General features: G+C 49.1%; 6 protein-coding genes across 6 annotated transcripts; 2 read left to right on the plus strand and 4 right to left on the minus strand.

Moving 5' to 3' along the window:
- The first annotated feature begins 3,857 nt into the window (after positions 1-3,857).
- Positions 3,858-6,475, plus strand: ampp (aminopeptidase P). Its single transcript, XM_057070705.1, has 9 exons — positions 3,858-4,129; positions 4,185-4,244; positions 4,315-4,480; positions 4,544-4,605; positions 4,662-4,883; positions 4,937-4,982; positions 5,045-5,964; positions 6,022-6,066; positions 6,125-6,475. Exons 1-9 carry the CDS (start codon positions 3,943-3,945, stop codon positions 6,370-6,372), a joined length of 1,956 nt encoding a protein of 651 aa, XP_056917316.1. The 5' UTR covers positions 3,858-3,942; the 3' UTR covers positions 6,373-6,475.
- A 415-nt stretch (positions 6,476-6,890) lies between these two features.
- Positions 6,891-10,849, plus strand: N7503_011160 (exocyst subunit SEC8; the record flags this gene model as incomplete). Its single annotated transcript, XM_057070706.1, has 9 exons — positions 6,891-7,347; positions 7,406-7,579; positions 7,632-8,617; positions 8,671-8,787; positions 8,845-9,285; positions 9,340-9,475; positions 9,524-9,672; positions 9,730-9,837; positions 9,890-10,849. 9 exons carry the CDS (start codon positions 6,891-6,893, stop codon positions 10,847-10,849), a joined length of 3,528 nt encoding a protein of 1,175 aa, XP_056917317.1.
- Positions 10,850-11,440: 591 nt separating this feature from the next.
- On the minus strand, positions 11,441-13,334 carry N7503_011161 (basic helix-loop-helix domain-containing protein). The gene is made up of 3 exons (XM_057070707.1): positions 12,911-13,334; positions 11,853-12,393; positions 11,441-11,793 (listed from the first exon to the last, which is right to left on the minus strand). Exons 2-3 carry the CDS (start codon positions 12,379-12,381, stop codon positions 11,453-11,455), a joined length of 870 nt encoding a protein of 289 aa, XP_056917318.1. The 5' UTR covers positions 12,382-12,393; positions 12,911-13,334; the 3' UTR covers positions 11,441-11,452.
- A 762-nt stretch (positions 13,335-14,096) lies between these two features.
- N7503_011162 (putative protein N-terminal asparagine amidohydrolase) lies at positions 14,097-15,439 on the minus strand (the record flags this gene model as incomplete). The annotated part of the gene is made up of 2 exons (XM_057070708.1): positions 14,097-15,058; positions 15,235-15,439. The coding sequence occupies 2 exons, from the start codon at positions 15,437-15,439 to the stop codon at positions 14,097-14,099; spliced, it is 1,167 nt and encodes a 388-aa protein (XP_056917319.1).
- A 685-nt stretch (positions 15,440-16,124) lies between these two features.
- Positions 16,125-20,375, minus strand: N7503_011163 (uncharacterized protein; the record flags this gene model as incomplete). The annotated part of the gene is made up of 5 exons (XM_057070709.1): positions 16,125-16,900; positions 16,964-18,526; positions 18,591-19,551; positions 19,614-19,793; positions 19,863-20,375. 5 exons carry the CDS (start codon positions 20,373-20,375, stop codon positions 16,125-16,127), a joined length of 3,993 nt encoding a protein of 1,330 aa, XP_056917320.1.
- A 1,224-nt stretch (positions 20,376-21,599) lies between these two features.
- Positions 21,600-23,329, minus strand: N7503_011164 (uncharacterized protein; the record flags this gene model as incomplete). The annotated part of the gene is made up of 4 exons (XM_057070710.1): positions 21,600-22,297; positions 22,352-22,534; positions 22,586-23,183; positions 23,252-23,329. The coding sequence occupies 4 exons, from the start codon at positions 23,327-23,329 to the stop codon at positions 21,600-21,602; spliced, it is 1,557 nt and encodes a 518-aa protein (XP_056917321.1).
- Positions 23,330-23,947: the final 618 nt, after the last annotated feature.

The following is a 23,947-nucleotide window of genomic DNA, read 5'->3' on the forward strand; positions in this document are numbered from 1 at the left end:
ATGATTATAGATTGGGTAATGATTTCTTGAGAAGCTATGTTTATTGGGTGGAAAACGCGGAGAGGTTCAGATCTATTGATAACCATACTCAAATTAGGAATTCAAGCGGAAACGTTAGAACAAGACACTTAGTTAGGTTAACATGCTATTTAATTAAATATTCTGAGATTATCATACGTATTATAAAGCTCCGATTTGAGGGTTTATTATTTACCACAACTAGGAAGACGCGATATCGCGATGAGTGGAACACTATAGAACAGCAATGTCAATAGATGGCCCCGTGCTTTTGCCTCCTAGCTAGAGATAAAACAACAGGATCAGCCGCCACATAGATGACGCTAGCCTTTTATCAAGGGGGCAACGGCCAAGAGTGGGTAAACGACTACGTTTAGATGCGGATAGCGTAGTGCAATTTATTAAGGCGAGCTGCTGACTTCGCTGCTCCCGCACTTTTCTTGGGTCGTGCGCAGTGGGTGCATCATGCTCCTCCGTGAGTGCTTAGTGACTACTCAGTGCGTGGATCAGGCTGCTTAGGGGTGTGCTTAGTTTTACTCACTGAGCAAAAAGCGGCAAGGGGTGAGCACTAAAACGGAAATGCAAACAAAAAATTGCCAGACATTATCCTGTATATATGCACCTATATAGATAGGATAATATCTGCCTGGTGGGGCTTTCCTAATTAGGCTGCCGCCGCTTTTATGAGGGCACTTATGCTCAGGCTCACTGAGTAAACGTGAGCATTAGGGACCACGGGTTCCTCGTGGCGGCGAATAAAGGAGGGAATGCCTCCAGGCCACCGGCTATGTGATCTTGTTAGGGACATGGTCGGATAGTGGCAGTTCTCGGGATTGAAAAGAAGTGGGAATCGCGAGGGGCGGGACTCGCGGGAGTGCGTGTATTTAACGGACGCGTTTGACGCCCCAGTTTGCAGTCAGGCATCAAATCTCTCTTTCCCGTGCATATACTCTTCTGTATTATTTCCTGCGACCTTGGCACTTCTACGGACTTGCAGCCAATCATATAGGAGAGAAGAAGTGTTTTCCAATAAAGTAATAGGACGGACACCCCATACTCCGTACATGAACCTAATCTGGTTCGGGTCAGAACACTAAAAAGAGTCAATTCGCTCAAAAGGGAATCAGACTGGTATATAGTATTGATGTCAATTTGGCGAAGCTTCGTCCTAATACATACTAGTAGCTGATAAGTCTGCCGTATCTCAACGTCCCGGCCTCCTACACTTTCTTTCCTCCTCCCCTGACGCTTTTGACTTAACACCACCTACTATTTGCCACCACTACCTGCCAACTTTGACTATGAAGCATCTACGAGCTTGGGTCAAATCACATTTCACACGCCAACACAAAGCGAAAGGCCCCTTTTTTGAGATCCCTGGTGGGAATACACTCGGCGGACTCCTGCCGGAGCTAGTTCTGTCAATATCCGAATCTCTTCCGCATATTGATCTTATTTGCTTCTCCATGTGTAATCATCGACTCCGTGAGCTGTCTCTAAAACAAATACACCGGTTACCTCCTCTTACACAAGACGGTAAGCTCTCGATATTGACCCGATTGGAACGAGATCTTCCAGAATACTTTGCTTGCGATGTTTGCAAACTTCTTCATCGATATAATGGATCTGAAAGCTTCGGACTGAGTGGATTATATTATGAAACATCTTGCCCACTCCCGTGTGTCAAAGAGTGATTTGGCCTGGAATCAACTCTGAGGACCCATTCTGTACCGTCCCATCCAAAGATCCCTATTTCTTTCCTCCAGCTTAAGCTTGCTATGAGGAGATTTTACTACGGTCCAAAGTCTGGGGTTAGTACGGCTTCTTTGTCCCATACACAAGTCAGCCACCACCTTATCGAGAAGAGTAACCCAGCCATTATCTCGCTTTTCTCAAGGGAAGCACAGATATGTCCCAAACCCCATGCTATATATATTCGGACGCAGGACATATTGGTCGGTAGAACGCTGGATGAGTTGATACTTGATCCCAATGAGCTCAACCCTGATCCTTTTGAAATATGTCCACACTTTGGTCCTCTTGGTTTCACCCCTCTTATGCATTCCTTCGACAAGAGGGAGGATAACTCTTTCGCCTATAACTGTCAAATGTGTAACACAGATTGCCTGGTTGAAATCACAGAGTTTGACTTCAAATTAGCCCTGGTCATGATGAAATGGGTTAATCTGGGTCCTTGCCTAACCCAGGAGGACCTATTGTGGAAATGTCATGTCCAATGCGCCTATGAACCCCGTGCACGGCTTGATGGAGATGACCCCATATGTGATCTTACGGCTCATAGTCCCCGCTGGTGTTTTGAAAATATGGCACCTCAGTCATTTGAGGACTTGAGGTCTCAGAATCTCTCCTATCTCGGACAGCAAAAATACAAAAATGGGCAACCCTTTTTTAAAGCAAGAGGAGATGACTCTTGGCAGAATTCATTCGATAAACCCTTGAGAAGCGAAAGGGCAGGTAAGGAAAGGACTGTCAAGTCCCGAAATTTCTCGGGCTCTGCAGAGATGGACGCCATAATTTTGCTCTCATGTTTAGGTTTAGTGTGAAGAGCAGGTCATTGCACACATGAGGTTTTTATTTCATGTTTGACTGAGCTTGAATACAGGAAAAACTTGATTCGCTGCGAATGGCGCTTCGCTAGGGACTTACACGGTACACCTATGTACAACAGTGAATTTATTGCTTGCAGGTCTCTAGTCAAGCACCAGAAGCGAGGGAGTTGATCATCGGTTCCTATCAATAACATCCTCTATGTATTGTCTCTCGGAAGACCAAATGAATGACGTCGTGAAAAAGCCGGGCGCAACACTCACCTATGGCAGTTTTATTTCCGAGCTTCGAGATTCTAGTTTGTATTCATCTTCTTTTCTACTAGTAATATCGAAAATAGTACCTTTGAAGCTCTAGCTTAAATGGTACTGTAATATTAAGCTATGGAAACATTACCATGTAATTGAAGTTCTTTTATGGAGCATAGCTTTAGTCTACCGTGCCTACTTAGATTCTACTAGATATATAGAAATAGATACTATCAGAGTATCTACTGTAAGCTCCAACATTAGAGTTTCATATCTATACTTTGAAATTGACTCCGCATAGGTCTACAGTCGCGGCTAGTAAAAATAAAAAAAAATAAAAGTAAACATGAGAGATATTGAGAAGAGGAACAAGGAGTATCTAAACACTTGGCCATGCTATGACCTATGCTGATGAATTACCAGTGAGTACTTGTCATCTGGCGTTTCTGGCGAAAGCCAAAAAAAAAAGAAGCCAGACATTGCACGGGTTTTTGGCGAAGGTCCGGACTCCGGGCAAGATTCCGGGGGGTGGCTTTAATTGAACACCACAGTTGGAGACCTCACTAACCGTATTTAGCGTAGCGCAGTGATTGGAATCCAAACAAAATGCCATGTTCGAACATATCATCTCGCTTAATTCAAGCTAATATGTAAGAAGACGCTTCATTGGAGCCAGGATGCAGCATTATAATCCTTAAAAGATGGCTCGGTATTACTTATAATCACCTTCACATTCCAGGGTAGTATACGGGGTAGTGTGAACGAGTAGGTACCTGGGTTTGGACTCGATAATATTACTTCTCGGATACCGTGCCTTGTGTAATATCATTTATGTGGGGTTCAATTGTACCAGATTTGTGAGCCGATTGAAAAAGACCATTGAGAATGAGCCTAAGCGATTGTTTACTTAGACAGTGGAGGTAACACTTATCTGAAGCTGCGGGTGCAATGGGTGCAAACATCAGCCGGCGTTAACCGTCCTATGACCTCGCGACCTCTCACACTTCAAGCTTGTTATCAACTTATCTTTTGCTCCCCGCGCGTTAATTTTTGTGTGCAGGTGACCTCTCCCCCCACATCGTTGTCCCGCTCTCCACCTCCCTAGCCCATGCTCTTCTCGTACCCCATTCGCCTTCCCTGGAATTCCTTGCGATCGCTCAGGTCGCCTTTCAAACCGTCCAGGCTCTTTTCCACCTCCTGCCCACGTTTCAACATCGAAATGGGGACTGTGGACACCAGCGCACGCCTTGTGCAGCTGAGGCAGCTGATGAAAGAGCACAAGGTGGATGTGTACAGTATGCCATTGTTCCTTGACCATACCTTATCAGCTTTCTAATTCTTGTTCAACAGTTTCACCCTCCGAAGACAGTCACCAGTCCGAGTACATTGCCCCGTGTGATGGTCGCCGAGGTTAGCAAACCACTCTACTCCACATGTTCCTCCGAATACATGCTTACAGTCAACCACTTTCCAATTGCAGAGTTCATTTCGGGCTTTTCTGGTTCAGCGGGCACTGCGGTCATCTCCTTGACGCAAGCGTCGCTATCCACCGATGGACGGTACTTCAACCAGGCTGCGAAGCAGCTTGATAACAACTGGACACTACTGAAGCGCGGGATTGAGGGTGTCCCGACGTGGCAGGAATGGTATGGCCCATACATAATGCATGCTGGGATTCTGCTGGATCAGAAAGACTGAGTATGCCATAGGACTACGGAACAAGCCCAGGGTGGAAAGGCTGTGGGTGTGGATCCATCCTTGATCACTGCGTGTGAGTGCCATGCTATTTCCGTATGCAGATGTATCATAATTAACACACATATTTAGCTGCCGCACGGAAACTGGCCGAGACCCTTGAGAAAAACGGATCGACACTTGTTGGTATCCAACAAAATCTGATTGACTTGGTTTGGGGTAAAGACCGCCCCGCGCGTCCGAGTGAAAAGGTGCGGGTGCACCCGGTGAAGTATGCCGGCAAGAGCTTCCAAGATAAGGTCGCCGATTTGCGCAAGGAATTGGAATCAAAGAAACAAGCAGGATTTATCATCTGTAAGGTGTCTCTACTGCCAACTTATGATAATTTGTCTAACAGTTGGTGATAGCGACCCTGGATGAAATTGCTTGGCTTTTCAATCTGCGAGGAAGCGAGTAGGTGATCCTTTTTGCCTTCATTCGATGTTGTTGAATCACGAGCGACTGACCGCTAGCAGTATCCCCTACAACCCTGTTTTCTTCTCCTACGCCGTGATCACTCCCACCACTGCGGATCTTTACGTTGATAGCGACAAGCTTACTCCAGAGGTGAAGGCTCACCTTGGTGACGATGTGGTCATCAAGCCATATGACGCCATCTTTGCTGATGCTCAGGCCCTGAGCAAAGCTAGCAGTCAATCCAATGTCGAGGCACCTGCTAAGTTTTTGTTATCCAACAAAGCTTCTTGGGCACTCAGCCTTAACTTGGGAGGTGAGGACCAGGTTGAGGAGGCCCGCAGCCCTATTGGAGACGCAAAGGCCATTAAGAACGAGGCTGAATTAGAGGGCATGCGCGCCTGCCACATTCGGGACGGTGCGGCTTTGTCGGAGTATTTCGCATGGCTCGAGAATGAGCTCGTTAACAAGAAGACCGTGTTGGATGAAGTTGATGCCGCTGATAAGCTGGAGCTGATCCGTTCCAAGCACGAACTATTTGCTGGCCTTTCGTTTGATACTATCTCGTCTACTGGACCCAACGGTGCGGTGATCCACTACAAGCCGGAGAAGGGAAGCTGCTCGATCATTGACCCCAACGCGATCTATCTCTGTGACTCTGGCTGCCAATACTATGATGGAACGACCGACACCACACGTACTTTCCACTTTGGCCAGCCTACTGAGTTTGAGAAGCGGGCCTTCACTCTTGTTCTCAAGGGCTGCATTGGCATTGACACCGCAGTATTCCCTAAGGGTACCAGTGGCTTTGCTATTGATGTTCTGGCTCGCCAACATCTGTGGAAAGAGGGCTTAGACTTCCTTCACGGGACCGGTCATGGAGTCGGCTCTTACCTGAATGTCCACGAGGGTCCTATTGGTATTGGTACTCGCGTTCAGTACACCGAAGTTCCCATTGCTGCCGGAAATGTCATCTCGGATGGTTCGTCATCTAATCCACAGGCATTTGAATATTCATTCCAGTACTGACTATTTCTAGAACCCGGATACTACGAAGACGGCAAGTTCGGAATTCGTATTGAGAGTAAGTTTCCTAGGACCTGACAATGTGTCTAGTACGCGCTAACGTTTCTTCCTTGCAGACATTATCATGGCACGCGAGGTCAAGACCCCCAATAATTTTGGCGATAAGCAATGGTTGGGCTTTGAGCACGTTACCATGACTCCCATTGGTCGCAATCTGATCGAGCCCTCATTGTTGAGCGATTCTGAGATCAAGTGGGTGAATGACTACCATGCCGAGGTGTGGGACAAGACACACCACTACTTCAACTCGGACGAGTTGACCCTGAAGTGGCTCGAGCGTGAGACCAAGCCCATCTCCAAGTAAAGTGGAAGGTGGCATTTGTTCCATACATTATCACCAGAGACCCCGATGCCGGGGCACATATTTATCATGGATTGAGAAATATTAGCATTCCAAAAACAAAAAAAAAAAAAAAAAAAAAAAAACAGTCTATATGGTTTCAGATCGTAAATAAAATTAATTGTACATAGAGGGAAACGTTTGGAGTCGAGTTCTGTGAGCAACACAGGAATGCGGCCGCTGAAGCTCATGTGGAGCTTTCAACTTCGACTTCCCCATCCCGCCCCAGGCACCTTCAACCCTGCCATTGAGTACCTCCACTTCGATCATCCTTTTCGGCACCCAGAACTGTATAACCAAGAATGGTCGCAGTCCCTTTCTACCTACGAACGCGCGCAAGCCACAGAACCTAAAGCACGGAGTTCCGACCAACATAATACACATCCGTTGCGGTTCCCCGCCTAACCCGCCCCTTGTCGCAGGCGATCACACTAGCCCCCACCGCATAGGCATCCGACCATAGAGAGTGCAAAACATTGGGAATGAGTGGGAGAAGCGGTTACAGTAACGGCAACGGCTACGGGTACCCCGACACCGGCCGGTACGAAGATGGCCGATACGGTAGCAGCGACAGCCTCGGAGTAAATGGGTACGGCGGTCGAGGAGGAGGCAGCAGTGGCTCGAATGGAGGAAGCCGGGATCGCCGACCTGGCGGATACGGTGGATTTTATGCTGAATCGAGCCAGTCGCCGTCTATCTCACCGGGCCAGTCGCCGGAGCGGAGGCGTGATATGTCGGACCGGGAGAGGCAGCAGCCGTCTTCTCAATCGACGTCAAGGTCCCGGGCAAGGGAAGGTGGTTCCGATAGAAGATACCAAAGTGCGAGGGAGGATCGATCGACTGAGGACGCTCGTTATGCGGATAATCGCAATCATGACAGGCTTGTTCCTGAAGTGGGTTCTGCTGTCATCAACACTGGTGAAAAACAATCTGTTGAAGGTTTGTTGGTACTTATTTTGTTCTGTTAAAGTGTACATCTGACAACTCTGCGTCATAGAGGTGCTGCAGGCGATTCAACGCGATTGGGATTTCATGACGGATGCCGAATGCATTCCAGTCAATGTCGCTCTGAGCTTGATGGACACGAGTACATTGGGTAAAGCAGATAGGGAGCCAGAATTTCTGCAAATGCATGCTCAGATTCAGCGGACGCTGAAGTCAATTGTGAACGGTAGGCTTACTTGTGATCTGATCCCCCTGAAGTTATGCTAATTCGGTTACAGAACATCACCAGGGATTCAACAGTTCTATTGGTACATACCACAAGATTCAATCTAACATCTCCAGCTCTCAGAGCCGAGTCCGTAATCTCAGAAACTCCCTGGAGGAGGCAAAGTCTGGGTTGCTGTCAACAAAACCCGAGCTGAAAGGGTTAGCAACATCTTCTCAGAACTATGATGACATTCTTCAATTGTTTGCCCAAATTGAAGAGATTCAATCTCTCCCAGAGAAACTTGAGTCTCGAATCTCAGACAAGCGATTCCTTGCGGCTGTCGAAGTACTACACACTGGGCAGCGATTGCTGCGGCGGTCTGAGCTTGAGGATATCGGTGCTTTGTCCGATATCCGTGCCTACTTTACCAACCAAGAGATGTCCCTTACGGACATCCTGATTGAGGAGTTACATGATCATTTATACCTCAAGTCTCCTTACTGTTCAGATCGATGGAGGGCACCCGCTACTGATGGAGAAGCGAACCCAACGAACTGGACAAGCAACCGGTCTTGGGAGCGTCCCGTTTACAGCTTCCTATCCAAATTTGATGCTTCGACGCCAATAGTTGAAGATGCATCTCGAAACCCGGAAGCTGATACTTTTTCTTATATCCAGCTATTAATCGAGGCTCTGAGTAAGATGGGCCACCTTGACACTGCTATTGATCGGATTGAGCAACGCTTACCGGTGGAGTTGTTCACTGTGGTTGATAAAACAAATGTGGAAGTTGATGCGCGGTATCCTACCCCGAACCGCAGCTATTCTTCACACGACAACCAGCTCAAGTCTAATTTGCCTACGGAGAACATTGAGCAACGCGGCCATGTGCTTTCTGAGTTCCTATGGACCCTCTATGCGAAGTTTGAGTCAATCGCAGAAGGCCACCGAGTCGTGCATGATGTGGTCTCGGCCATTATTGGGCGAGACGGCCCTGCTAAAAGCGACACGCTTGGCGCCGGGTTCAAGGAACTGTGGAAGCTTTTGCAGAGCGAAGTAAGATATTTCTTCAATTTCGATTTATGAATCAACTTACTAAATGTCTTTAGATTCGGTCCTTATTGCATGACTACCTCGCGACCGATGGTGAGGCATCATTTAGGTCTCGAGGGGAGGAGGCAGATGCTCGACGGAATTTTAATTTGGGCAATCGGGATAAGAACAAGGTGCGTACTTCCAACAAGAAGATTAAGATATTCCCGCTTACATGAAGTTCTTCACAGAAAATGTTCAAGCTATCCGACATTGACCAGAATTCGGAGATGAAAGCCGAGCAAGATGAGCTGGACGAGATCCTCAAATCATCAGTACCCGGTCTGGTGTCTAAGTCTAGACAAAAAGAAGCAGCTGCCGATGCCACACAATCCAAGCAAGGCAATTCGGGTACTGGTCATAAGCTTCTTCTTGAGCCAAGCGTTTTCAACATGAGACTTCTCCTCCCACCATCGCTATCCTTCATTCAGCGCCTCAAAGACATTGTCCCAATCGATTCTGATATTTCCATGTCCACATTGACTTCCTTCTTGGACGATTTCATGGTCAACGTGTTCCTTCCTCAATTGGACGAGACTGTGACAGATCTGTGCACGCTGAGCTTCATTGCTGCTGATGCATTTACCGAAGATCCCCAATGGACCAAGGTTTCGCCTCGACCGATATTCAAAGTGAGTCTGTCTCTTCGCATAATGCTTCATGGTATCTAACGACTTCATCTCCAGGGAACGGTCAAGTTCATGACCATTGTGCGCGAATTTAGCAAAATGCTATCAAGTATCCCGCACGATCAGGCTTTCACACAGCTTCTTATCGACCAGATCGTCACGTACTATGATAAGTGCTGTGGCTGGTATAAGGGTTGGTCAATCTGAACCTAGAAATCTTCCTGTTACTGACATGATACAGCAATGGTTACGAAGGTTTCCGCCCGCAACCACGGAGGCGAAGTACGGCTGAAGGCCGCCGCAGCATTTGCTGAAGCTGGTGATATTCATGATGTAGTGGATGAGCTATGGCGAGCACCCGGCGCCAAGAAGAAGACTCTCATCGACACTGTAAGCGTGGAACGCTTCGTCCAATAGTATTGATTGAGCCGAAGCTGACAGATGCAGGAAATTGACCTCCTTCTGAAGAGGACGGACAGTTCGCCTTTGGAGCCCTACGATATTATATCGGACCCGAAGACAGTCGTTGCTCTTTCACTCCTATACAACAGCATGGTAGGCGCTGCACCCTATACCCACACCCAATAACTCACTAATACCATTTTAGCAATGGCTGGGAAGTCACCTTGTCAAGATTCGACTGGTCGTCGATACGTCTGAGGAGGTCAGCACATCAAAAGTGACCGCAAATGGCCGACCGTCCCGCAGATGGACCCTATTCGGGGCCATGAAGCCCAAGCGAGACAGCATCAGCCAACCAGTACACCTTCCCCTTAACCACGAGACAGCCACAGCCTTCGACGAAACTGTACAATCTCTCCACCGGCTCGGATCATATGCTCTCCTAACTCTCCACATCGACATCCGCTGCGGCATTATCCATATGCTGACACGGACAATGTCCGGTCCCAATCCCCCGACTGTCCGAAACTCAGAGCCCGTAACACCCTCTCCGAGCGTAACAGAGAACTGGTGGCATATCATCCTGAACCAGCCCACAGCCGCATCCCCGACAATCCTCCAATTGAACGGTGATCTTATCGCATTCGACACCAATATCTCCACATACCTTGGCCCCGCCGAGCGATGGTTCATCACATCCGGCTTGGCCCGAGTTATCGACCGTGTATTCGTCGCCTGTACACGCTACATCGGCGCAATGAACGAGAATGGCGCTTTACGGTTGCAACTCGATGTGCTCGTTCTCCAGCAAAATCTCAAGAACATCATCATCGACCCGACCGCCGACCCAGCCACCGAACAAGAAGTCGTCGCTCTACCTCGCAGCGCCAAGTTCCTAGATTGGTTCTTGGAAGGTGCTGAGAAAGCGTTGGACTACGCGAATGAGGAGAAGGGTGCATTCGCGGCGCAGGGTGATAAAGCTCTCGCTGCTGGAAATGGTGAACCGTTTACGTACGAGGAGCTTCGCGTTCTGGTTGACCTGTGCTTTTCGGAGATTTTACGCGGTCCACGTGGTGCGGAGAATCGGGAGGACTTCATGTCGGCGAAGAAGGCTAGTGCGGATGCTTTGCTGCGTCTTAATGAGGTGATGTGGGATGCGCGGTGATGTAGAAGACCTCAGCCCCTCTTACATAGCTTGAAATCCATACCATTGTTTACTCTTAACCTGAGAAAGATAGAAGCAATTAGTGCTACAATAGAGATCATAAGATCGTCGTTTTAACTTAGGTCTACGGTCATCAGGTGAAATATAAAGTCAACTTCATTATACCGACAGCTCCATGGCTTCCAGTAAAAAACCCAGCCTAACCTAAATTTCGCCGACCCAACCGTAGTAATAAAACGAAATAACAGGGCGAGAAAAATAACCAATAACATGCACAAGTGCAGAGAAGAGGGTGAATAGAGCAGGAAAACGTTCAAGAGAAACAAAATATACGCCATACACAAGTAAAACTGGCGCAAGAACATCTGCCGCCTCCTAGTTTCAAAGCAATGGTGGAAGCATAGCAATATCCACCCAGACAGAAGTGCATAAGCACGAAAAAGGGTAAGGGATGTGGGTGTAATCAAACCCAGAGAACAGGGTGAGAACCAAAAGGCAGAAAGAAGAACGGGGAATGAGGGTATGTTCAAGATCTTAACCACCGAAAAACAGAGTCGTAGCACATGCGAAAGAAAAATAAAATAATTAACTCAGAGCTCGAGTTTACTCCATATCCAGAGTCTCCAGGTCCTTGGCTTCCTCGTAGTCATCAAACTCGAGGCCTGCGTCACGGCAACGCTGGAGCCACTTCAGGGCGATGTTGTTGCGTCGGCCGACCTCGGCCTTCAACTTGGAGTTGGATGTGCTGATCTCGGTGATGGCATGATTTGTGGTGAGACTGTGTTGCTCGAATCGCTCGTCAATATTCTTGCGCTCCTCCTGGAGCTGGCAGATATATTCGATAGCCCGCTGTAGTATGGCGCCCTTGTTCTTGTCGCAGTTGGGAACCAGACGGGCGATTTGGTTGATGCCTTCATTTATGGCCTCACGACGTCGACGCTCAACTAGAACAACATGTTAGTGCCGGAGTAGACTAGTCCGGGGACACAGAATATTGACGTACCCTCTTTGTGGTTGTTCTTGCGAATCTGGTGCCATTCCGGAGAGCCGACAGTAGGCTTCTGGTTCATACTCTGCGCCTCGCGCGCAGCATATACCGCAGCAGCAGTAGAGTTGTGGTTGTGTGAAGGGCCCATGGGTGGCTGACCCATGTCATCGCCGAAGGTCAAGCCAGAGGTCAAGTTGTTGGCATCGAAAGCCGCATCAGGTGGGGGCGGGTACTTGTGCTGTGGAGTGTGAGCAGCGAGAGCAGCCTTCGCGTTCGCAGTCAGAGCATTATCATCAGACATGCCATTCTGGGGGCCAACGTGTTGAAGGATCTGTTGGTCGATGTTGAGTTCTGAGCCGGTGTTGGGCAGACCGTGCTCGTAGTTCAGAGAGTGGCCGAAATTGTGCTGGTTATCCATACTGCCGTTGCTACCGTGTGAAGAACGGTTCATACGTTGGGGATCGTGTCCCAAGTCGTCAGATCCCTCGCGCTTGCGCTTATGGACATGCCCGTCGGGACTGTTCATGGATGGATCAGACATCATATGTGTGAAAGCCTAAGGTGGGAGGGCGGTTAGTCATCGAAAGAGGGGAAAAGCAAGTTAAGTGTAAAGCAGCAATGTATGTTTCAGGAAATGAATCATAATCAGATCAGTGAAGCGCTTGGGTTAGTGAAGTGGTCGGGCCAGCCCGTCCCCGGGAGGATCGATCGTCACCTCCTAGGGTAAACAGAAGAAAAAAACGCGTGAAGTTGACGCGCCCGTTGAGGCGGATGGCCGAGCGGACGGTCGGGATCAAGCGGTTTCATCGCCAGGAAGGCTTTGAATCACTAACCGCATCGCGACAGTAGCTCTACATAGCTCTGATTCCACTCAAGGTCACACTGAGGCTCTGTCGCAAGCGATAGAGGCGCGCGAAGCCATCAGAGGCGCGTCATGGCTGCGGGCGACCGAGGAAATCAGGCAAGGGGGATGAGAGTCCAGGATGGGTGAGGTCGCAATAGCATCACGACGCGACAAGGGAAAGGGGAAAATAAGGGAAGCGCATTCGGGGTTCGATGGGGAGATTTGTTACCTTGGATGATCCTCTTTATCACCTGACAAGAAGTCACCTGCCACGGACAATAACAAGACCAGAAGTCACGTTGTTCGCGATATGCGAACTTCAAAAAGAACTCCCCAAATTGCAGGGGAAGAAAGAGTAGAAAAATAGATAGCTGAAGAGGAGATCGGTTTGATAATCCACTCGAAAACGCAGATATTACATGCAAAAGGGATGCTTTTGGAGGGGGGAATCATCGAGTCGAGGTGGACTCACGTGGAAGGTTTGAGGAGAAGGCGATACGGGCAGCGGGAAAGACCAGTCGCGTCGAATATCACCTGATCTGCATCCGACCCAGGCAGGTATCCGGTACCCGTGACACAGACTCTCGTAGATTTACTCCTTGAATGTAGGAGTATTCTCTACTTGAACTGCTTTTTGATCTTTCATATATCCTCTTTCATTTTTGATTTTCTCTTCAAAAGATTCACACTTTCGATCATGTGCAATAGTCCCGTGCCCCTCACACACACTCCATGATTTCAAGCATTGATTGGCTGATCGGCCACACTATCACGTGTACTTAGTGGGCACGGGCCACTATCAGTCTGGATCAGGCAAGTGCGCTATTTCGGGAGGAAGTATAGAGTATAGAATCAGCGATAAGACATGGTGCGCCATCTTTCCTATTTCCCAGTTTTGGGGCATTATGCTCGCGATATCGCTTGAATATCCCATTACACTCGCCGATCATGAACCATCACATGTTTCAAGTCTATTTCTCATCCTGTGGATCCGGGGTTGCACTGGGTCAGTGGGCTAGACTCTCTGTATGTAAAGGATCGCCTGGTCATAAGACTCCCGAAATAAAGTGGATATGTGTTCTGCAGATTTAGTCGATCTCCCATGCGATCATCCTGGGCGAGATGGGCATGGCTGATACCACTAGCCACTAGTGCAGAGGGGTAATAATGATTTTTAAAGAAGATTAACGATTCCTTCCGAACAGTGAAGATCAAATCCTAGTACTTCCAGGGTCCTCGCCATACGTAACATGTGCCCATATGTATATCTATATGCTCTATTCCTATGAACATGTAAATCGCCTGCGACTAATCTTTCCACTAGTCGTACTAGTAGGCAACCACCTAGGCGCACCTCCCCACCTTTACACTCCACAAAGTCCTAACTCCAATGACGCGTTTCGTCTCGGATTGTCTCACTCCGCACGACGAAGCCCAAAAGCCATTTTCGGATCTGCCGTGGTATCCGCGAAACAAATACCTTCTTCCTGCGCCCCAAGTTGATCCCAACAGAGGATCTTCACCTCCATCTCATTATCCGCCTGTGCTCCTTCCCGTGACCCCGACCCGGCCCGTTGCGTCACCGCAACAACGGCACTGGTGCCCGCATACAGCGCCGGTGGCTTGGTATCATCTGCTGCCGGCTCTTCGCCGGCTCGATTGGCGAAGACGATCACCACCTGTTTGGGGGTATCCTCCTCATCCACATTTCGTGCATGCTGCATCTCTTTCTCTAGCAGCGGCATGAACCGCTGGAGCCAGTAGCTAAACGTATCCATATCCGGTTCCCGATTTAATGCAGCCAGAGCTTCGCGGCTGTGCATACTCAGCCAAGCCATGGAGAGAATCACAAGCTGGGACTGTGACTCCAGAACGCGCGAGGCAAATTCGTAGGCTGTGTAGGGTGCTTCAAATTTGTAAGGGTTGATATCCATACAGATACCGAATGATGTTGCCACTTTTTTGCTGGATGATGCTGATCCTACGACATCACCGTCGCCTTTATCGCCACAGGTATCTGCATTTCGGTGGATATCACCCACGAGATCTCTGGATACACGCTGTGCATCATTCCGCGAATGGAAGTCAAGCTCGTGGAACCCCCGCTCCACATTCCCTTCGGCGGCCCACGTCTCATCTGTGTAATACAGGAAGCACTTACGGTAGTTGTGGATAATTTCGCCATGCTGGTCAACTACCAGAAGAGAGTTGTAGTATTTAGCCGGGTCTGTACCATTTCCTATTTCAATTTCCGGATAACCGATGCAGACTTTGCAATTTAAGCGCTTGGCTGTGTCGCGCGCCCAGGTGGCGCTGCGGCCTGTGCCTGCGGGTTCAAGGAAGGGTTTGATAGCTTCCAATGAGGGGAAATTGTATCCTGTAATGTTCCTTATCGGTAAGTATATTGTACTTTGATACATTGGAAGATTCAGTAGAGAGTGCATATACTTGGCTTTCAAAACTTGACATGTTTAAGAAAAAAATGTATGTTCATTCCCGCTGTATACCGCGGTAAAGGCTGGTGGGCAGGGATCATATTCATCTGATACGTACCTGTCAATGCTAACTCGGGCAAAACCAAAACATCAGGTCTCAATCTCTCAATCTCAACAGCAGCAGTGATATCAGATTTGGATTTCGAACTCCGGCTAGAACCCAACGAAACAAGCTTGCCTCGTTTTATAATTTCATTGGCGCGTTGGATGTTGCCCTCAACGTCACCCAACTTAGGGGCGAATTGCAGCGTTGCGATGCGCATCTCCTGGCCGCGTGACGTGGAGAATTTCCGCAGTGACTCGAAACGTTTGGTGCTATGTAAGCGGCTGACTCGCCGTGGAATAAGGCAGCGCTGCAGGATCAAGTTCTTGTGTAAAATTGATGTTATCCTGAGAGTCGGTTGCAATGCCATGTAGAGATAAAAGCCTTATACTTGGGCCCTGTCGTTCAGTCCCAATGGAAGTGCGTATCTGCAGAGTGGATCCCTGCCGCAGGAGTCTCCATGCTACGTCAGATCATCACGTGAATATAGAGACACATGACAATATTGAGCCCCTGCCTCGTGTAAAGAATCCATAGGAGATAGTAATTTCGTCAATGATCACAAGGCAAGTGAATAGTATTCTGAATAGGTCCAACCCCCAACAGACTCACAAAGTCAAAACCAAATGGGCCACAACAACACACTACAGCTATGGGCATGAGCAGGTACCCGAGTATGAATAAGCTACGACTTGATAAGATGACTGATGTTTCATCCATAGTTATGAACTTAGGTTATAGGAAGTATACAGCAATAGAAAGCAAGGGTATTTATTACAAAGTCACCCTCAAACACCATATGAAAATGTGCAAATGTAACGCCCTTCAGCAATGCAGAAAAAATCATTCACTTAGACTTCCATGACTATCATAACAGATGACACCCCGAGAAATATGGTCTAAACTTAACCACTTCGTGAGAACTTGTTCTTGTCGTCCAGACTCTTACTGTGGGCACGACTGAAGTCAAGGGGAAGGTAGGCTAGACCATGAGCCCCAGTCCGCCGAATCCTCTGCTCAGTACGCGACATAGTCCGACCTAAGCCTAGCGGTGTATCAGGAGCATAGGCCACGTTGTACCCGTGATTTGGATACACAGGTGGTGGAGGTGGTGACATACTCTGTGAGTATGGAGTAGAAGCCGAAAAGCTCCTGTGAAGATTGTACGAGTGGCGGTCCTGGGTATTTTCAGAAGGATGAGGGTCAAAGATCTTGGGTCCGTTCTTCAACTGCTCGGCCGCAATCCGGGCGGCGGAGAGAAGCAGCTCATCCTGATCGATCTCGCGTTGTCGACGAGCTCTGCCTGCTGCCTCAATCTCGGCATCGGTCGGTCCCTTGCGTTCGGTGGATTCCTTGGAAGTCTCCAAGCAGGGTAGAGTGGGTAGAGTTCTGGTAGATGCTTGGAAGAGAGAGTATTCCTTGCTGGGCGCCGAATTGTCTAGTAGATCGGATACCTTGAGAGCTTTCGACTCTCGTCCATCCGGTAACTCGTCCGCAGCTGCTTCCTCTAACGCCCTCTTCCGTTTCTCTTCCTGCGCCTTCCGTCTCTCTTCTTGTTCGGCTTCTCTTTCCTGTTGCTGCTCTAATTCCAGTTTACGCGCCCTTTTGCGGGCTTGTTTCGCTGAGAGTCGCTGGAGAAGGCCGTGCCAGGCATTTTGTTCTTCTTCCTTTGTCGCATAAACTATTGAAAAAGAGTTAAAAGAAGGTTCCTGGGAAGATGAAAGATTGAAAGCATTTAGCATACCAGGAGGCCCATCTTCAAACTTCCGCTTGATGGATGGATTAGGGGAGTCCTGGGACGAAAGGGAAGAATTTAACGAGGCAACAGATTTATCAGATTCTGTTGAGTTGGTCTTGGTCGTTGCTGCAGGTAGTGCTGGCTTCTGGGGCTGGTAACTGTTCCCGATAGGGGTGTCATTGATTGAGGTCTTGGGAGGAAACATAGATTGCAAATTCGTCGATTGCGTGAAAGGCGGCTTTGCATTTGCCGGGGCCTCTTGAAGCTTTTGTTCCGCCTGCTCAGTCGGCTTCACAGCCGAGAACAGTGGGTTTGAAGGCCGCGATGAAGGAAAGGGCTCAGTAGCAAGGATACTAGAAGCTGATAGAGGCTTTCCAGTGGACTGAGCAGGCGGGGCCGCCTTTGGAAGTACCCCTTGACTCTGCTTCTGTTCGGAGAAAGGCTGTTCTGATGAAGATACCTTGGAGAAAGACTGTCCTAGATTGTGGAAACCATTGGCACCATTGAAGGGGCTCCTTGGCTTTTCAGCTGGATCGATGGCAGAAGTCGGCGGCAATGAACTCTTCTGGGATTGAGACACCGAGTCGGACGAAGGGAGTGTGAAAGGTGATTGCGAGGACTGTGTAGGACTTGCGAAATTGAATGGTGAAGCTGGCTTGGGGGTGGGGGCATCCGTGGTACTGACACCCCCTGTACCTGCGGAGGGGAAGGAAGGATTTGATGCTGAGAACATAGAGGCAGGTTGAGAAGTAGAGACTTCTGCAGCACTGGCATCTTTGAGCGCCGTCGAGGGGAAACCAGGGCTGGCGGTAGGAAACAACGAAGTCGGTTGTTGAGGGGTTGAGTTCGATGATTGAGAAGCTTTTAACGATGACAGAGAGGCGGCAAATGGGTTTAGAGCTGAAGTTGAAGGCTCAGATGTCGGCTTGAAGAGGCCACTAGTAGCAAAAGGTGAAGGTGACTGGGCAGGCGTGGACTTCGTCACAGATTTCTCTTCTTCTGCTGGTTTGCCAAACGAGAAAGGAGGCGGTGACGGAGCAGGAGCAATTGACGTCGATGTGGTCGGCTTCACAGCAGCAGCAAACGGGTTAAAAGCCGTCGAAGATGTTGCAGGCGCGTTGTTGGTCGCGGTGCTGCTAGGGAATGGGGACGCGAAAGGATTCAGAGGAGAAGCTTTGAATGGGTTCGAAGGCTTTGGGGGAGCTATGGCGGGTTGGAGGCCTGATGGTTGGCTTGTATCAGGCAGAGTGGTTTGGAAGGGATTAGGTGTGCTTGAGGCGGATGACTCCGTCAGGCGATCACTTTCCAGTGTAGAAAAGGCCGGTTCTACCAGAGGAGCAGAAAACGTGTTCTCATCCTCGCTAACGAAGAGAGGAGAATTGCTCATCTCGCCAGTGCCACCTTGAGAAGAGGGTTTCGCATGCTCGTGTAGCTTAGATTCATCAAGCAAACCCATTGTTGCTGCCTCCCGAATGTTCATGCCCAGAATGACAGCAACTAAGCTTCTTCCACCCCGCTTTGATTCTACGGTGATCTCGGAATAAGCATGCTCAGATGATGGTGAGAATCCTACTAGCCAGTTAGTAAAAAAGAGGGCGATGAAAATAATGGGCGGTTCGACACTAGTACATACCGATGGAATCAACAGGGCGATTACCCCAGTCAAGGTAGAGCTCCCCGTTGGCGTTTTCTGCCGTTTGCAAATCCTGCTCCTCAAGGAACTTTATTGTTTCTTCATCATCGTCAAAATGCAATACCCTGGTCAAGTCCTCTACCGTCCATTCTTGGTTTTTATGTTGTTGAGACATGGGTGTCTTGCAGTAACCTTTCCAGATCGCACGGATAGCTGTCTGCCGAACATAGCTGAAGTAGATTTCAGCGATGCAAGCCATTAAGTAGGACACACAGGGTGAGTTGATGATGTTGAAAAAGCGGGTGTAAAACCCCTGTGCAATGGCATTGGGTCGCCTTGCATCCAGGGTTCCCTGGTACTCCCAAGTATTACAAGCGGCTGCGTATAATTCCAATGCAACCTGAACACGAGGTGATGTCAATAAAGACGTTGGCCATTTCGAGACTCGAGCTTCTAGATCGGGCCGCTGGTCGTGAATGGAGAAAATGATGTAGTATGCGCGAAATTCATCTTCATTCGGGAAATGGATGCGTCCACGGTGGTCATCATAATAGTACATGAGAGATAACATTGTGTTGTTAAGTTGCTCACGCTCCTGGTGACGATCGAAAGGCTCTTCGTTTTCCGGGCTGGAAAGGAGATGGAGCGATACGATGTGGAATCGAGCGATCCTCTCTAGGCAAGTCACGGCGATCTTGACGTCTCTTTCTTGCGTGACCTGTTGGACAGAAAAGTCATTGCGGATGGACCGTGTACGATCCCAGACAAACTTGTGAATGATGCCTAGCGGCTCATTCCCACCAACAATATGGCGGATTAGATAGTTGGTGCTCTGAAGCAATGCGTTTGGAGTTCGAATATCAGAAGGGAGTTGCTCATCATATCCAGCAGCCGATCGTCGAAACCGCTTTAACATTTTGGTCTCCATGTTTTGAAGAGTGCTAGTTGATGGATGGAGGTACTGGAGAGATGTCAGTATACTGCGGAGATATAGACAAACTGGGAAGGAGCAAGGCACTTTACCTTTTCACTCTTATCCACCATCTTTTGCACTATACGCTCAACGCGTTCGAATTCAGGACACATGCTGGCACATGTACCTACAGGTGTAATGGCATTGTTCAGTGAGGTAGGCTGATTTGGATCGGCCATCTGGCCATCCTTGATGGCCCTTTGCCTCTGCTTCGCACGGTCGACTTTGAGCTGCAAGATTGGTCAGACAAGTCTATTAAAAAATCTAGGCTAGATCGTTGTTAGACAAGTTTTGCTAACCTGGTCATAGCGCTCATGATATTGCGATAAGATTGTTGCATTTTCCACCGGAACATTGCCCAATCCACCACCAGCGGGGTTTGCTGCAATCGGTTTTTGTATAAATTGGGGAGCCTGGGTGGCCGTATGAGAAATTGGCGCGCTTTGGATACCAGCAAAGGGGGATTTTTGCTGGGTATTTGGCGCTCCGAAAGGATTTGAGGCGGGTTTTTGCTGACTCAATTGGTTGAAGGGAGAACTGGTAGGCTGTAATTGGGGAGATTGTGTGCCCGAACCCGAATGCGATGAGGCTGGGGATGAAGCGCCAGCGCCACGACCCCGACCCCGGCCGCGCGACTGCGACAGACCTCTTCCTCGATTGACGTTGTATTTCCCCCGAGCTGCGCTAGAGCCTCTTGGCGGAAATTGTCCGCCGCGCCCAGCTGGTGTCCCGTGTCCGCGGCTTGCCGTGCTTGTAGGGTTGGCCGCTCCTCTCTGGCCTCGTCCACTGAATGGGTTGAACGGGGTAGCCATCCTGTCCGCTACGAGCGGAGGAGAATGGTTAGACCGCAACCAGCCACTTCAGCACTCCACACTGTTGAGTACTCCAATTGGAGTGAATCCGAGGTCGGGTCGAGTGGAGTGCAAAACTAGACGGGCGTGTTGGGAAAGAGCGAGAATGAGAAAGGTCTATAGATTGAAGTTCGGTCGCCAAGGCGAGAACAAAAAAGTCAGTCCATGCTGGTAATGAACGGTGGAGCCCGACGTGCAATTCACTGAGAGATGAGGTGGTGGGTAATCGAATGCGGAGGCTTGGGTCGTCAACGCTGGGAGGGCAATATCGGTACCTTTCGTATGCTTGTGACCGTTATAGTCTAAAGGATTAAAATAACACGTCGCGACTGATACAGGCTTCGTGGGAGCTGAACGGGGTGGATGGGTTCTAGACAAAGCGGTGCGACTGCCGCAAGGAATTGTGAAAGAAAGAAATGTCGGCAGAGTGGGCGCACTGTCAGAGATAATTAGGCACACTTGTATTTCGATGTTGATCGCGTCTTCGATATAGAAATGGGGAGCGTACAGGGCCACAAAGCTATCGAGTCGGAGTTTGGTTGATGGAAGCTCTGCTGATTCACGCGACTTCAAGAAAGCGGCACGGTTCCACTGTTAGCCGCGCGGTTCCGTAGCGGCAGTGGCGCTTGATCTGTACCCGCGTCTGTCAATTGACCATATAGCATAATCGTCAGATATTGTACAGGGACTTTATACTAGAGTCGGGAGGAAGTATATTATTCAAAAGTAATTCTTGTTCACTATCTACCAAATAGTTTCTTATCAACATAGCCCCATGAAGCGTACACATGAGAAAACCCAACAACCATATACAAGACAAAGATCAACGAAAGAAAAGAAGAGACAAAACAAGAGTATTAGCGAGAGTCAAGAAGGTTAACAAATAAAGTTGTAGAAGGTAAAAAGCCGGAAATTGGTAACAAAAACAAACAACCATAATCCACATTCAAACAATCCAAGATATCTCAAATCAAATAACCCCAAACCATATATCTGCGCGGCTCCTGAAGTAGACACCGACCTAAATTTTTATTCACAAACGACAACTCCCGTGCAAAAGCCCCTATATGAGTACTTTGTTGTGGTATTCTGAGCCATCAGTCATATATTCGTTACGAAGCCCGTAGCTTCTTCAAGTTCAGTCATTTCACATCCCCTATCAACCGGGTCCAGCCCGTCCGTTGATTAGGCAGGGTGAGATAGTGGCAGCCCGTGAGGATGGGGGTGTCCCAGGGAGCCAGTACGGAAGGGCAAAGACCGTTGTGCCATGGGATCCATTGGGGACTGTGCGTGGGGGTGTTGGTGGGACATGTCATGCAACTGTGCCGGTGATGCCATAGGCATATGGTATGGCATGGAGACAGGAGTCACAGATTGACTACTTGTTGGAACACCATAGTCCACAGACCCGAAGACATTCTGACGGAATGTTGGTGCACCCCATGGGTCGTAGTGCCCAGGAGCTTGGTGCCGCTGTTGCTCTGGACTGGAGCCGGGGAATTGAGGTTGAGAGTAGTCAAACACTGAGACATCGTGGGGACTGATCATCTCTGCTGTGACTGGGGTGCTGAGCATAGGCTGGGAGGAGAAGGAGTCTGTGTAGTGGGGTGGGGTGGTGTAGTAGGGTCGATCTTGTCGAGGACCTTCGAAGTTGATCTCAGGCATAGAGAAGCTACCAGGTAAGCTGCGGGCTCCGATGGGAAGAGTATCGATGGGTGTGGTCAATGGGGCGAGGTGCTCGACGGACGATGTGGGTGTCATGAGGCCATCTTCGATGAGTTCTGGTACTTCAAGTGATGCAGGCTCGTTGGAGTCCTCGTCCTCGTCACCGTCACCCTTGGGGCTTGGCCCCCGGTTTTGAATGAAGACAACCATGTTGCCATCTGGAATAATGTTAGCAAGTGAGAGCTAATGGCTTGATTGTACTAGGCACATACCAACTTCACCGCGCTCGAATCGCTCTTCCATCTTTCTCACTCGAAGGATCTCGTAGATGATCTCAACATGCGAGGGGTGCTTCAAACTGCGCTTAGTGTCGCCAGCGACTTCCTTAAGCTTATCGGCTGTGATTCCATAGCCACCAAGTTTGCGAATGATGTGGAGCAAGAGCTCAATGCGGTCTATAAAGAGATCAGTATGTGACAACTTAAGGGGAAGTAGGTGGTACCTACACTCTTTTCGAAGGTGGTCGGGCTCCTTGTGCATAACACCCGGAGGCCACCACTCGGGCTTAGTCTTTTCTGGGTCGCCAGTGGCGCCGGGAGCGGATCCTGGTGGGGGCTTTCCTCCGTTGTAAGGGTGTCTTACTTGCTTGCGGGGCTCAATGAATTTGATGAATGCCTTGGCAACCATACGGCAGTTGAGTTGTTGGAAATGCTTCAGGGCACCCTCATAGTAGCTCATGACCTTCTGGACATCTCCCACTCGGATGGGAACCATATCAGAGGATGCATTAGTAGAGTAGTCATCACTATCAGAGCCATCATCGTAGCGAGAACCATTGACGGAGCTGCCAGGCGCATCTCCGCGGCGGCGACGAACTCGGCGAGGGGATGCCTCCATGGTACGACGGGCACCAGGCTGAAGGCTCACACTCTCACCAAGGATTTCGAGGAAGTTCTGGCGGACCTCAGGAGTGAAAAGAGTGGAGTTCTTTTCTTGAATGGAGGAAGACTCGTCAACCTTGATCTTGCCCTCATTGTCGAGGTAAATCATAGCATAGTGGGCGTAAGGCAAACGGACAGATGGCCGAGAAGGGGTCATCATAGGCTGGATTTTTGTTAGCCAAAGTCAAGCTTGAGGACATCTCGTATCAACATACTGGAGCCACATCCCACCCGGGGGGGGCCCTCATGAAGAGCAGAAGCGGACCGTTTCATAGCACCAGTCGAAGAAGTGGGCTTGGCGTAAACCATTATGTCGAGTGGGACAAATTGTCCTGAAGTGTAGTATATCCGGTAGTATCAACAATTAAATCTGAAGCTCGTAAGAAGTATTTCGAATGTATCAGAGATTTCCAAGTGGAATGGACCTTCTTATAGTAGAAGGCTGGTGTTTTCAGCGGGTGCTGAAGATTTATAAGTGTTAACACTGAGTGAAGTTTGCCCTAGGCCATATAGTTAGCTTGGTGGTCTCAATTTTCTATTCCAAGGCATTCAGCATGAAACCGTTCAAGGAAGCCCTCGACAGCCAGTAGATGCCAATGCCCAACGGGCGGCTATGATCCTCCGTGCCCCGCCGGGTAGCGGTATGTGAAGAAAGGCATCCCGCGAACGGTTTCAAGCCAAGCTATTTGGAACAGAACCATCTATTTGGGGACTGTTGCAGATAGACTCACGGGTTGTCGAGGACAATTGGGGAACTTGGTCCAATGGATTGATAAGTAATGCGAGGGAAAACTGCAGAGCCAGAACCAAGTCGCTGTTGGCAGCCGACGGCTATAATGCAGGAACCAAGATGGAACAAAGCTCCACTTGTATGGTTCCGCGATAGTTCCCAAGTAGCGGATGGGTGGTACAGACGGGGTTGGCCTG

This window comes from Penicillium pulvis (genome assembly GCF_028828015.1).
Source record: "Penicillium pulvis strain IBT 33274 chromosome Unknown scaffold_8_segment0_segment0, whole genome shotgun sequence".
Classification (NCBI taxonomy): Eukaryota; Fungi; Ascomycota; class Eurotiomycetes; order Eurotiales; family Aspergillaceae; genus Penicillium; species Penicillium pulvis.